The sequence below is a fragment of the Gastrolobium bilobum genome, unplaced genomic scaffold (genome assembly GCF_033153095.1).
Source record: "Gastrolobium bilobum isolate Gb01-03AN ecotype WA unplaced genomic scaffold, APGP_CSIRO_Gbil_v1 utg4635, whole genome shotgun sequence".
Classification (NCBI taxonomy): domain Eukaryota; kingdom Viridiplantae; phylum Streptophyta; class Magnoliopsida; order Fabales; family Fabaceae; genus Gastrolobium; species Gastrolobium bilobum.
The window spans coordinates 303,023-318,063 of NW_026897744.1; the positions used below are offsets into that span (position 1 = coordinate 303,023).

The 15,041-nt window shown below is 30.4% G+C and overlaps 1 protein-coding gene across 1 annotated transcript; it reads left to right on the forward strand.

The window, feature by feature from the left end:
- Window positions 1-1,736: 1,736 nt before the first annotated feature.
- LOC133309738 (UDP-glycosyltransferase 83A1-like) lies at window positions 1,737-3,244 on the forward strand. Its single transcript, XM_061510540.1, has 2 exons — window positions 1,737-2,223; window positions 2,370-3,244. Exons 1-2 carry the CDS (start codon window positions 1,737-1,739, stop codon window positions 3,242-3,244), a joined length of 1,362 nt encoding a protein of 453 aa, XP_061366524.1.
- The last annotated feature ends 11,797 nt before the right edge of the window (window positions 3,245-15,041 follow it).

Sequence of the window (15,041 nt, forward strand, 5' to 3'; positions counted from 1 at the left end):
TCCGCCATGAGTGAGTGTGAAGGTTGTCTCTCAACGAAAGCACCAGAATGATGGAAGCTATTTCTTTCTGAATCAATTCACTAAAATTAAAGGAACGAGTACAAGGTTCAACGGCAATTCGAGGTGCCGACAACTCCAGAAGAAGGGGAAGAAGAGGAAGAAAGCGTTTACGCTTATACATCAATCGTACTCCCTAACTGATCTATCCCTGTAGTCATAAGGATGATTCTGTTACATGCAATTGGGCTATTCCCATCTACTACGCTTAAGCCCATCTCAAGGGTCTTGTTTATTTCCAAATGGGCTGCACTATCAGCAGGCCCACTCCTTACCTCACTAGCTACTAACATCTGGCCTTAAAAGACCAACAAGTTATCAGCTCCTTCCTGATACGTGGCATCTACACAAAGTCTTTCATCCACCCTGGTCGGTCTCTCCTTCTCTCTCCCCTTCGTCTCTCTATATCTGGTTCTCCTTGAAATCCCTGGTCAGACTCCATGGGTCCATGACTGTGGTTCACATCATTATGCAACTTATAAAAAAAAATTCAGGGTTATTAAAATAAAACGACCAACTCGGTTGGACCGGTTCTTACATAAGTAAAGAAAAATAAAAAGCTAATTATTAAGTTAAATTTATTTTTATTTATATATTTTGAGACGGTTATATTTATAAATTTTTTGTTTACAAACTTAGTTATATACTATAGGTAGTATATGGACTTAAAAATGTACTATCCATAATACATAGTTAATTTTGTAAATAAAAGTTTGTAAATATAATATTTTTCATATATTTTTACTATATATCATTACATAAATTTTAATTTAAGCTATCATGGATAGAATTAAAAATTTATTAACCTAATATCTTTTTCGAGTCAATCATCTGTTTGAGTTTAATAATATTAAACAAATCTCATGTGATACTGTCTATATCATAAATTCAGGCTATTTTTTATTAAAACTTTTAATTAGTAAAAAAAATATACGTCTTAATAAAGAATAAAAAAACCACGAATATTTACACGACTAATGTGAGGGGAAGGTTGGATCACGAGTGCGAACCCTGGTTTAGTATGCAAATATGCTAAAGTCAAGGATCGGATGAGTTGGCTACAAAGTACAAATAAATCTTAGGTGCATTCGTTGCACCTACATTCAGTGTATCCCATCTATATGATCTTTACACATTAAAGGAGAGAGAAAGCATTTGGCAGAGAAAAGAGAAATTTGACTGACATGTAATATTTCTATTGGTGGAATGAACTGAATCTTTAGTGCAACAATAATGCCCAAGATTTATTCACAAAGTACAAACCGAGACAGTGCCAAGTATGCGTCGAAGCCTTTTCTGATAATCGTTACATCATATTTTTGGTCAACCAAAAAGGGCTCAGTCCTTATATATATTTGCATAATACACCGTGTCATGTGTAAACAGGTTGCGCTCATAGGCTTTGAATTAAAAAGTTTAAATATATAAAAAATAATTTAAGTTTGATCTAGTATACGAGTCTTGTATAGGTTTAGATTATAAATTTGATATGACTTATATTTAAAAAATAAAAATTTTAACATAATTCTATTAACATGTTTAAGTCTATTAAATATTCAATAATTAAAATAATATTATTTTATTATTAAACATAATTAAAATAATAATTCATGTGAAGTGAATGGAGTTCGCTACTATAAAGATTGGAGTCTCTGAATCAACGGAAACACAAATACAAAATGATCATTCCAAGCGTGCTAGTTTTACCGTTTCCAGCTCAAGGACACGTCAATCCCATGATGAACTTCTCACAAAATTTGGTTGAGCGTGGATGCAAAGTCTATTTTGTGAACACAGATTTCAACCATAAGCACGTGGTGAGTTCCATGGTCGAGCAGAAAGAAAGCCTTGATGAATCACTGTTAAAGTTGGTGTCAATCCCAGATGGTTTAAGACCTGAGGATGACAGAACAGATTTTGCCAAGTTATTTGATTCTATACTAAGCACCATGCCTTCTATGCTTCAGAAGAAAATAGAAGAAGTTCATTTGAATGGTGATGATAGAATCAGCTGTATAGTTGCAGATGTGAATATGGGATGGGCTTTGAATGTTGGGAACAAGTTGGGAATCAAAGGAGCACTCTTCTGGCCTGCTTCAGCAGCTATGTTTGCCATGCAATGCAACCTCCCCACACTTATTGATAATGGGATCATAGATTCTTATGGTAAGTAATAATATCATTCTTCACTAACCAGTTTTGTTTGTTCTATTAATTACTTTACACAACCCAATATGCAGGATCATCAATTTATTTTGTCCTTTTTTTCACACTATATATTAAAATTTATTTAATTTTGTTTTTCACTGCAGGATCACCAATCACTAAAAAGACATTTCGAATATCACCAACTATGCCTGTGATGGACACAAAATCCCTTTTTTGGACAAGTATCACTGACTTAATAAATCTTAAAAAAACATTTAATTTTTTCATTGAATCCGCACAAACTACAAATTTGACAGAGTGGTGGCTTTGCAACACTACATATGAACTTGAGCCAGGGGTACTGTCCTTTGTTCCGAAGCTCCTACCAGTTGGTCCATTGCTGAGAAGTTATGACAATAAAAGTGTAAATGCAAGATCAATTGGACAGTTCTGGGAAGAAGATTTGTCCTGCATGGATTGGCTTGATCAGCAACCTCATCATTCTGTCTTGTATGTTGCATTTGGCAGTTTTACTCTTTTGGATCAAAACCAATTCAAAGAACTAGCACTTGGACTAGACCTTACAAATAGACCTTTTCTTTGGGTTGTGCGTCAAGATTCCAATTGTACCAATCCCAATGAATTCTTAGGTAGTAAAGGGAAGATAGTTTCATGGGCTCCACAGCAAAAAGTGTTAAGCCACCCTGCCTTGGCTTGTTTTGTTAGCCATTGTGGTTGGAATTCTACCATGGAAGGTTTGTCTAATGGGGTGCCCTTCTTGTGTTGGCCTTATTTTGCTGATCAATTTTATAACAAAAAATACATTTGTGATGAGTTGAAAGTTGGGTTGGGATTTGACTCAGATGAAAATGGATTGGTGTCACGTTGGGAGATAAAGACAAAAGTGGATCAACTTCTTAGTGATGAGAACATAAGATCAATGTCTCTGAAATTAAAGGTGAACGTAATGAGCAACTTAGGAGAAGGAAGTATGTCTTCAGAGAATTTCAGCAAGTTTGTTAAGTGGCTGAAAGATTAAGGAATGGCCCGGCCCAACCACTAAGGAAGTATCCAATTCCTGATTTGAATGTTTTTATCATCCTGTATTATTTTTCGTTTAAAAAAATTATACACAAATGGTTTCAGAAGTGAATAATATATACTTTAATTTTTTAACTTTGACCAGTGTTATTAATATCGGAGCACAGCCTATCTGATCTATGGTTGTGAGGTTTGAGTGTACCTCTAGTATGACTAAAGAAGTTTAATCTCTTGTAATCCTATTATTTTTATAGTAGAAGATTTTCTCGACTAGTGTCCAATGGTCTTTACTCCTAGTCCTTAACCTTAGGGAAAGTTTTCAATGTCAAAATTTGTTGTGTTCTTCTTTTCCATCTCTCATTTATGTTTCTGAATTTCTCTGGTTTTCCCATGTTTTTGGCCCAATTGGTGTTTGCTGATTGTTTGTTGTGTTGGCCTATCGGTACACCTATATTGTCGATCGGTAAGCACGTTGTGCCGACTGGGAAGTCTACTTCTGCGTGATTATTTGAGGCACAACGTCCCAACACCAGTCTGGTCACCATTTTCTGCCAAAAATCACCCGAGTCAAATCAGTTTTCATCGGGTCTATTACATGGCCTATTTGTTGATTCACTCAGATTGGTTCGTATCATCGATTCATATTGGCCTATGTGATCCGATGAAGAATACATGTATTATATGTTTTTATATCCTATATATATATATATATATATATATATATATATATATATATATAGTGGCGGACCCAGAAAGATTTTTGTATGTCCGCACATTTAGTGACGGGGTTCGGGAGCAGTGCCTCCAAATTTTTTTTTTTGTAAAAAAGTTTAAATTAACGCTTGAACCCACTCATAATCTAGTTGTTTCCATAACAAAGGATGAAGAAATCATGGGGATAGATATGTGACAGAGGAGGAAGAATAAGTTTTTTCTCTAATCAATTTGAGTTGCTACGTTGTTTTAATCATCTCTGTACGTTGCTACGTTGCTAACAAATATAAGAATAAATATCATTTTTGGTCCCTAACAAAAAATTCGTCCCCACTTTAGTCCATTATAAAAAAAATAGTCACATGGTCCCTATGAAATTTAAAGTGGATCTATTTTAGTCTTTTTGAAACTAATGTAGGTCTTTTTTGAATTTGTGAGGGACCACGATTTTAATTAAATTGATCCACTTGAATTTCTTAGAAACCTCCTCAAGACTAATTTTTAGTAAGGGAGTAAAATGGGGACCATATTTTTTGTTAGGGACTTAAAATGATATTTACTCTTACTATAAATATTGAACTAAGAGATAAATAATAACCTACCTGACTACAAAAAAAAAAATCAAAATGCAAAATCTTGTGTCTGCACTTGCGGACATGTGACCCAATGTGGATCCGCCGGTGTGTGTGTGTCTATATATATATATATATATATATATATATATATGAAAAACATTTCTCAAGCAGCTTGAGATAAGTTTATCTCCGGCTACCCCAAAATTACGTCGTTTTATTTATTTATTTCCTTATATTAATTGATTCACTTTTCAATGATTATAATTGTTATACATTTTTATATAAATTCTTTTCAAGTGGTTTTTCAAAAAATCATTGATTGATTAACACAATATCCCAATTTAGTCAATGACCAATCAAAATTAATAACCTAATAGAAAATAGTAAATAAAATAATATTATTTTATTAATTAAAATAATTAAAAAAATTATTTAATTAAAATAAATAATATAATATATGTTTACTTACGTGCTTTTAATTGATAATTAATGTTTATTATACTTATTTATTATTCTTGCTTAGTGATTTTTGGATAGTTTAGTGTATAAATAATGGTCTTTACGTTAAATTAGATGTTGAGTTTTTAATTGGGTATATTTTGAATTGCTTAATAAAAATCCAGATTTACAGTACTGTAGTATTTTGACTATAACTCATTCCACAGGTGTCCAATTGACCCCTTTCTTGTTGAGTTTTGCAGCTAACTCAGAGGGATACAAATATTACGAAGACATGAAAGCTCACTTTCGGACAATATGATCGATGGTCAATTCATCAGGAGTTGCTACAATTTTAATTAGTTAATTGGGTTTAAGTTTATAATTGGTAACTGAATGTTTATGAGGCTCAAATTCATCATTTATCTTTTATTTCCTTTTATAGTTTTATTTTCTTCTCTATGTTGTTCTTCCTTTTTCTGCTTTTTAATGATGAATTTCGACTTAGCCATGTTAGGCTAAGCGCTCTTTAATCAATCCAAAAATTAAGGATTCCGCAGTTGAATCCGGATGATCTACGCTTCATCTTGATCCAAATCGTTTTTCTTCCTTTAACTCTGATTCGAGTTCTACGATTGCACCTAAGGTAAGTGATTAAACATTAGATTTAAGTTTTAGGTTGATTAATCCAATGATCTTAAGTCAAACGGGCTGATACTCCGCAATTACGTGAGTAGATGTGCCATATTGATCAAACGTTAGACGATCGTCTAGAGAGAGGTTCATAAGCAATTGCAGGGATTCCAAATTGCTTAGGGTCAACCACGATTTGATAATCCTTTATCCAATGATGGATATCTTGAAATCCTTATTCCTGGGTTGATTGCTTTTAATTGATAATTTTCATTTTTAAATCCTTGTTTTTACTTTCTATTTTTAATCGCACAAAACCTTTCTTTTTACTTCTTGTTTTAATTGACCGATTAAGATCCTTGCAAATTCCTTGAGAGAGACGATTCAGGTTCCCACTTTATTACAAATTCTTATTTTTACAAACCTAATTAATTTGAGTGAGTTCGACGGCTCACGTCAGTCAAGCCTTGTAAAAGTCGGACTATCACTTGTTTTCAAACTGAGCTTTTTTGAAGACCCAATTGTTCTATTTTACTGAATATTTTAAATCACGCCACATGCATTTGATAGGTGATCTAACCCATTTACACCATTATTTATGAGCCACAAGGGTCACAACGGAGAAGGATATCAAAATGAATTAGGAGTGACAATTTTAAACATAACTCAAACACAGACACGGATTTTTCATTTTGGTGTCAACGGGGATTCGTTTTCATATCAACCAATTCATGAATATAAGTGTTTGCAATGTTGACAGCGCATGCAGATGGCAGCGTGCGTGCGGACAGGCATGAGAGTGTGCCTGCATTCGTGTGGACCTGAAATCTAGACGAATACATTTGTGAAAGTCTCATAATTGAAACACAAATAATTTTATAACAAAAATACATTTGTGATGAGTTGAAAGTTGGGTTGGGATTTGACTCAGATGAAAATGGATTGGACACGGTGGGAGATGAAAACAAAAGTGGACAATCTTCTTAGTGATGATAACATAAGATCAATGTCTCTAATGTCAAAGGAGAACGTAATGAGGAACATAGCAGAAGGAAGTTCTAAAATACGAGTGTCCGACACACCGTTAATATTTTGGGACACGTGGTCAACTCTCCGATAGGCTCCGACATATTTTTTCGACACGCAGTCAACTTTTTCCGACACGTGGTTAACGCTCCGACACGCTCGGACACATTTTTTTTAGTCTTAATTTTATATTTTTAATTAATTAAAAATAAAAAATCATTTATAAATCAATTTTTTTCTCTTATGAAATTTGACATAAAAAATTAACAAGGTACAATTTTTTTTTTTTTTTTATTTATGTTATGAAATTTGAATATTTGATTGGTTATATAACTTATTATGGACTGTTATATGTATTAAATATAAATTATATTATATATATTAAAAATATTATTTAATATCAAAACGTGTCCCAACGTGTCGAAATAAGCCATTTTTTAGAATTAACATGTCGGCGTGTCGTATCGTGTCGTGTCACGTGTCAGTGTCCGTACATCATAGGAAGGAAGTATGCCTTCACAAAATTTCAGTAAGTCTGTTATGTGGCTGAAAGAATAAAGATTGGGCTTTTGTGCATATTTAAGTTGGAAAAAAAAATTTCTCCTGCAACGTGAAATAAATTTATCTCATGCAATCCCATAATAATGTCATTTTAGGGGTTTGGGAAAAGAAAAATAATTTTCAGAAAAGAATTATCTCATATAGTAGAAACAAAATTACAAGTGAGACCCACAAATAATAAAAAAGAAAAAAAATAGAAGTGGGACTCATCTCTTTTTTGTATGTATAGAAAATTTGTTTCTCTTATGCAACATAAGAGAAATATAATCCGTGAGAAAAATGTAAGGATATTTTAGTATTTTTTTTCATTTTATATTATATAATTTTACTAAAATACCCTTTATTTTTTTCCATACCCCTAGACGATATTATTTTAAGATTGCATGATATAACTTTATCTGATGTGATGATGTGAGACGAGAAACATTAATTCCATCTAAGTTATGTTGGCCCAACCGCTAATATGCTGTTTGTTTTAGCAAATAAATTCAGTTTAATTTGTTTATTGAATCCGTTTCCTTATTTTAGCAAATAAGCTTGTTTGTGATGATTTCTCGTAGCAACTTATAGCTAACGAAAATAAATAACGACTTTATCAAATCCTAAATCGATTATATTATCTATTAATTTTTTTTGTAATGTTTTATAAACTGATTTTATTATGGGATAGCAACCAATTAGTGTTACTACCAATCAATTTCACCGTTAGATCGATTATGTAGATCTAACGATTATATTTATTTTTATCTTTATATGGTTATGATTTCCCAAAACATTAAATATGGGAAATCCTAACAATACAAAGGTAAAAATAAATATTAAATATTAAATATTAAATATAGAAAATCATAATCATAAAAAGATGAAAATAAATATAACTGTTGGATTAACATGATAGATCTAACGGTGAAATTGATTGGTAGTAACATTGATAGTAACACTAATTTGTTGTTACAATATTCTTCTTCTTTTATTATATTATATTTTCTTTAATTATTAGAATTCATTCGTAATTTTATGTAAATTAAATTAAAATTTTAAATTGATTTTATCATCAACCAATATTTGTTTTGAGGCACCACTTTTCTATGATTTTTGGCATTAGTTGATGAGTGAGAATATTTTAACTACCAAAAATTTATATTACTAACTTATTATCCATCACATCATCATTGGATAAAAAGAGAGAATGTTAAAAAGTTTTTTAAGAGAGAGAAAATGTTCATCTAATCGTGATTAGATATTTGTAAGTTGATAGTAAAAAATTTTGGTAGTTAGAATATCAGTCGTCGTTGTGGATATTGAAAGCTCAGACTGACTTTAACTAGTGGCCAAAGAAAACCGTGATAGTCACGGACCGAGAGTTCAAGGTGGCAGGGGACATGGAATTGCCTTAGAGACCGAAGATGTGTCAGAGACCTACATGGAAAACAAAGGGCTACGACAACAAGTTGAGGAACTAAACTACAACAAAAAGTGTAGTTAGAATTTTCATTTCCCCCGATGTTTCCTTTATATTCTAACTAGTGTATTATCCGTGCATACACAATATGTTTGTCTTATAAAAGTTAATATAAATTGTAAGAGTATATCGTTGCATTTTAATTTGTCCACAGTCATTCAAAAATTACAATGTTTAACTCGGCTTCTTTTAGTATTTCTCAAAGATAAAGTTTCATTTATCAAAAAGTCAATTTACAAAATAAGAATAAATAATTATTATTTTTTGTAAGAATTTGTGTCGTTAGTATTTAGAATTTTACAAATTTGTATTTACAAAAATTGAAATCAGATTTAGGAATTTAATTATAAAAGAAGAAAGGTGAAATTTAATTTAATTATAAAAATATGTTGGCAAGCAGGGCACGCCGATCTTCCGAGCCGAACCTAGTTTGCCACCTCTAATTGCTACCATTTTATATAGATAATTATTTTTATGCAAGGATATTTGCGTCGTTAGTATTTGAAATTTTACAAATTTGTATATACAAAAATTGAAATGAGATTTAGGAAATTAATTATAAAAGAAGAAGAATAAATTTTAATTTAATTATAAAAACATATTGGCGGGCCGGCCCTCCGGGTCGAGCCCAGTTTGCCACCTCTAATTGTCAGCACTTTATATCAGCAAATAATAGGTTTTTATATCTATTCACACCAAAAATATTTTTATAGTTGCTTCTAGATTACTATCTATCTATATTTTCTATAGTTGTTTCTAAATCAACTATCTGATGTGTGTGTATTTGTGAAATATATATTAGATGAAGAGTTGATAAATATTTGAGTTGAAGTAGAATATGGTAATATCAAAATACCATTCATTAGCTTAATTGAATAAGTATAAATAATTATTCCCCAAATTAACATATATATAAGCATATAATTAATGCATGGTATTTAATCTCAATAATACTTCAACTCAACCAATAATAATTTGGTGAAGAATATGAAAAGTCAACTACTCATTGGGTTGGAAACAACTATAGCATTAAAATAATGATATATATCAAAACATTGAATGATCATTCCTTTTAATTGAGTAATTAATAAGAATAAATAATTATTTTTTGCAAGAATTTGTGTCCTTTGTATTTGAAATTTTATAAATTTATATTTACAAAAATTGAAATTAGATTTAGGAATTTAATTATAAAAGAAGAAAGGTGGAATTTTAATTTAATTATAAAAATGTGTTGGAGGACACGACATGTCGGCACTTTGAGCCAAGCCTAATTTTTCACCTCTAACTGCTAGCATTTTATATAAATAATTATTTTTTTGCAAGGATTAGTGTAGTTAGTCTTTGGAATTTCACAAATTTGTATTCATAAAAATTGAAATCAGATTTAGTACTTTTTTTTTTGTGAACAAATTTAGTAATTTTTTTTTTTGGTAATCTCCAATTTAGTAATTTAATTATAAAAGAAGAAGGATAAAATTTCAATTAAATTATAAAAATATATTGGCGGGCCGGCCCAGAGCCTAGTTTTCCACCTCTAACTGTCAGCGTTTTATATAAATAATTCTTTTTTGCAAGTATTTGTGTTAATTACACTCTTACATTAAAAAAATGAAAGTTTAATTTCTTTTTTATGTACTAAATTAAAATTTTCATTTTTATAGTCCTTAAATTTTATTAATTTGTATTTTTACACTTTGACATACGTCATTTTTTATTTAAATTTAATTTTTTTTAAATTAGTTATACATATTTTTTTATATAATTTTTCTCTATTTTAATTTATGATTTTATATACTTTTTTAATTGGATATACTTATACAAGTATATTTTAAATATTTACGTTAAATATTTTTTAAAAAACTACATGTATATTTAAAACTTTTATGTTAAAATTTTAATTTCTTTTTTGTGAGGTATAAATTATGTTATTTCTTATTTTGTTCATTTAAATTTGAAATTTTAAATAATTTTTATCGACTATAAATGGGTTTTTATAATTTTAAATATTTTATTGCTTAATCTATAATTTTATATTAAAATCATTTTATTATATATATATATATATATATATATATGTATATGTATATATATATATATATATATATATATATATATATATATATATATATCTTTCCTACTGCATAATATTAAATGCTGAACTCTTTTCTCACATATCAAGTTCAAAATTCAAATTTAAAAAGTTTAAATTTTAAATATTAAATATTTTTTCACCCAATAGATATAATAATTAACATTATTAATAGGCTTAACAATTTTTTATACAGAAATTAAAGTAGTGAGAAACATACATAGATGTCAGCCACAAAAAAATGTTGAACTCTTTTTCTACATATATCAAGTTTAAAATTTGAGATTTTCCACGTATATCAAGTTTAAAATTCAAAAGTTAAAAAAGTAGTGAGATATTAACATAGATGTCTGACAACAATTAATACTAAACTCATTTTCCACCTAATGAAGTTTAAATTTCCAATTGTGCAAATTTAATGAAGGAGGAAATATTTTAAATGGTTTCTAGTGTAAACACAAACTTGAAATTGAAGGAGAAAGTAACACGTTAGCAAACTTCCAAAAAATGACATTCCCTTTTAATATATAGATTAATGAGAATAAATAATTATCTTTTTGCAAGGATTTGTGTCCTTAATATTTGAGATTTTACAAATTTGTATTTACAAAAATTGAAATTAGATTTAGGAATTTAATTATAATATACGAATGGAGGAATTTTAATTTAATTATAAATCAAATTTGTGTCCTAAGTATTTATTTTTAATTTATGTTTAAGAAACTTTAAGAAATAACTTAAAAAATATATATAATGGAACACGCATGCAAGCATAAAATGAAGTTAAAAATAATAAGTTATGCCTAATTTATATTTTAAAGTCACATGTAACTTTTTAAAAAAAGTACCATTTTAAAACAAATTTTATTTTTCGTTTACAAAAAAATAAATTATTTTTCCTTATTTTAACCAATTGATTTAGACATTCATAAAAAATATTATAAATTACTTACTTGGTGATCTTGCAATATTAATTTATTTACATTCACACTTGGCCAAAGTGTGATATTGCAATCTTAAATACATAAGCATATACTTAGTGAACTCAAAGACACGATATGACGGCTTTAAGGATGTAATATTAATATCTATTACATCCAAATCTTTACAAATATCTTAAATCTTAATTTGGTTAAAATAATTTTGAGTAATGAACCGAGAAGTAATGAACCAATACTCTAAATAAATTGCAAGATTTGGGCATCCTTTCAGCATCTTATTCCAGACCAAATCATCAGGAGAATCATGAACATAATTCCCCCTCTCTCGATGGATGCCCAAGATTGTGTTATTTGGGGAGAGTCATCCGATGGTGTTTTTTCTTTTAGGAGCGCTTACAAGACGATGCATAATAATGAAGGCACCGATAACACCATCCCTTGAGATTATATTTGGGGATAGGATGGTCCTGAGAGGATCAAAACTTTTCTTTGGCTTATGATGGGGGATAAACTCATGACTAATTCTAGGAGGCTCCAGCGCAGAATGTCTGAGACTGATTTTTGCCCGAGGTGCCAGTGTGCTCGTGAAACTACCCTTCATGGCATTAGAGATTGCAGCGTCTCCATGGATACTTGGCGGCTATTGGTGGATCGTAAATTCTGGCAGGAGTTTTCGGAGTTGAATATTCATGACTGGATTTTGCATAATGTCGTTTACACTAAACCTTGGAGTAGCAATCCCCATTGGCAGCTTCTCTTTGGGATCACTGCTTGGTTTTTGTGGCGTTCTAGGAACGACCTGGTTTTTAATGGTACAAAGAATAATGCAGAGGGCATCGCACGAGCAGCCTTGGGTTATAAGGATAGCGTTTTGTTGCCCAGGGAGATGCTATCAGTAACGGGAGTCAACCAACGTAGCAAAAGGGAGAGTCTAATAGTTTGGACTTTTCCACCTTTGGATTGGATTAAGATTAACGTCGACGGGGCCAGCTCTGCTAATGGTTTTAGTTCTGGCTGTGGGGGAGTTCTTCGAGATAGCTCCGGGGACTGGGTAACGGGATTCTGTAAAAATTTGGGAAGTAGAACGGCTTTGAATGCAGAGCTTTGGGCGATCCTTGTAGGTTTGGAGGTTATTGCTTGGTTCAAAGGATTTAGAAAAGTTTGGCTGGAAAGGGATTCTCAATTAGCTCAGCAGCTTATTTTGAGGGAGTGTAGTTCATCCCATCCTTTGTATGGTTTTATTCTTCGTATCAGGATACAGCTTGCCAAAGATTGGAATGTTAAGATCTCACACATCCACCGTGAGGGTAATGGTGTGCCGGATTGGCTGGCTGCGTATGCTAGCAATTTTTCTTGGCCTATCCAGTTGTTTGATGACCCTTCATCTGGTTGTTTGCACCGCCTGCTGAGTGACCAAATGGGAGTTCACTGGCCTAGGCTTGTGCCTAGTGTGTTTTGGTTTTGCTGTTTTGTCTTTTACTTTCCTTTTGTTTCAAAAAAAAATAAATTGAAGGATTTTATTTTCCTTTTCCAAATACCATAAGGTTGGGATTCAACTTTACCGAACTTAACACGAAATATTGCTGTTGAGAGATAGAAAAACCAAGTCTATGCCTTGAAAGTGTTAATCAATATTTATATGTTTTACCACATAATCATCATAATCAACTTAATCTAATTTGAAATACGTTGAAAAAATTGGCATCTGCTACGATGTTGTCTTTCTTTTGAAATTAGTTGGAGGATAATATCCTTTAAGTATATACGCTTTAATCTCAAACTTAACTCCTCCCTGCAGCATGAGCTTTAGCTCCACCCTTCATTAGCAACATTAAGAGAAGACACACAATTTACAATATCAATCCAGTTACAAAAAAGACAAATGTCAGGGAACGTAAATGATTATTACCTCCATTGTGGAACCTCCATTTTCAGGTAGCATCTAAGCAACATGGCTTAAACTTTTCTCGTCTTGAAAGAATATTGAAGACATAATATTGATTAGATCATATATGTAAATACGTCAATCTGAATCATAACTTTTAGTAAGACCGCAAAAACCTGTAAGAAAAAAAAATGCATAATGTCAAACAAAAAGATATGACTTTAAAGAATAATAACTTAGGGACGTGAAAATGATTTTTCACACCTTTTAGTAGGAATATCTGGGTAGCCTCTTCCTTGTAAAAAGATAGAATTTAAAATCATCGACCTGTCGACTTTGCTCTACAACTGACCTACCAAAAAAAAATGAAAAAGTATTACATGTTCATCTAATAGAAGAACAACTTGAGAAGATGAAGAAAATAAACAGACAAAGAAGAGAAAAATATGTGCATAGAAGTTGATTACCAAATTACCAAATAAAAAGACCTAGCAACACATTCTATTTATACACGAAATAATTTTGTTATTTTACACTATTTTTTTTTTTTTTTTATGCAGCATTAATAGGTCTAACAATTATCCATGCAAAAAGTAGTGGGATATACAACAAAAGAAAAGTAGATGTCTTTTTTACTCATAATATACAACAAAAGAAAAGTAGTGGACATTAAATGAGCTCTCTGCCACAATTTTTTTCCCACCATGACAAAGTTAAAAATTCCAAATTCCAAATTCAAAATTTAAAAGAGTTGAGTTATTATTAATTTGGAAATTCCAATGTAGAAAGCAGTGAGATATTAAATGAGTTGTCTGCCACCAAAAATTGTTTACATAATTTTCCATTTAATTTATTTCCAAATTTCGAATTTATTTTACGATATAAATAATTTTTTTATTTTACAATGTTTTTTAATGTTTTTGTTTTTTTTATGCAACATTAATAGAGCTAACAATTACCTATGAAAGAAATAGTGGGATATACAACAAAAGAAAAGTAAAGATCTTTTTTACTCATAATATACAACAAAAGAAAAGTAGTGGGACATTAAATAAGCTGTCTGCCACCAAAAATTTTCCAAAAGTTTTCAACCATTACAAAGTTAAAAATTCAAATTTAAACATAAATTTGAAATTTAAAAGAGTTGATTTATTATTAATTTGGAAATTACAATGTAGAAAGCAGTGAGATATTAAATGAGTTGTCTGCCACCATAAATTGTTAACATAATTTTCCATTTCTTTTATTTCCAAATTTCAAATTTATTTTACAATCTAAATAATTTTTTTATTTTACAATATATTTTTTAATGTTTTTATATTTTTTTATGCAACATTAATAGGGCTAACAATTACTTATGCAAAAAATATTGGGATATACAATAAAAGAAAAGTAGAGGTCTTTTTTACTCTTTATATACAACAAAAGAAAAGTAGTGGGACATTAACTGAGTTGTATGCCACCAAAA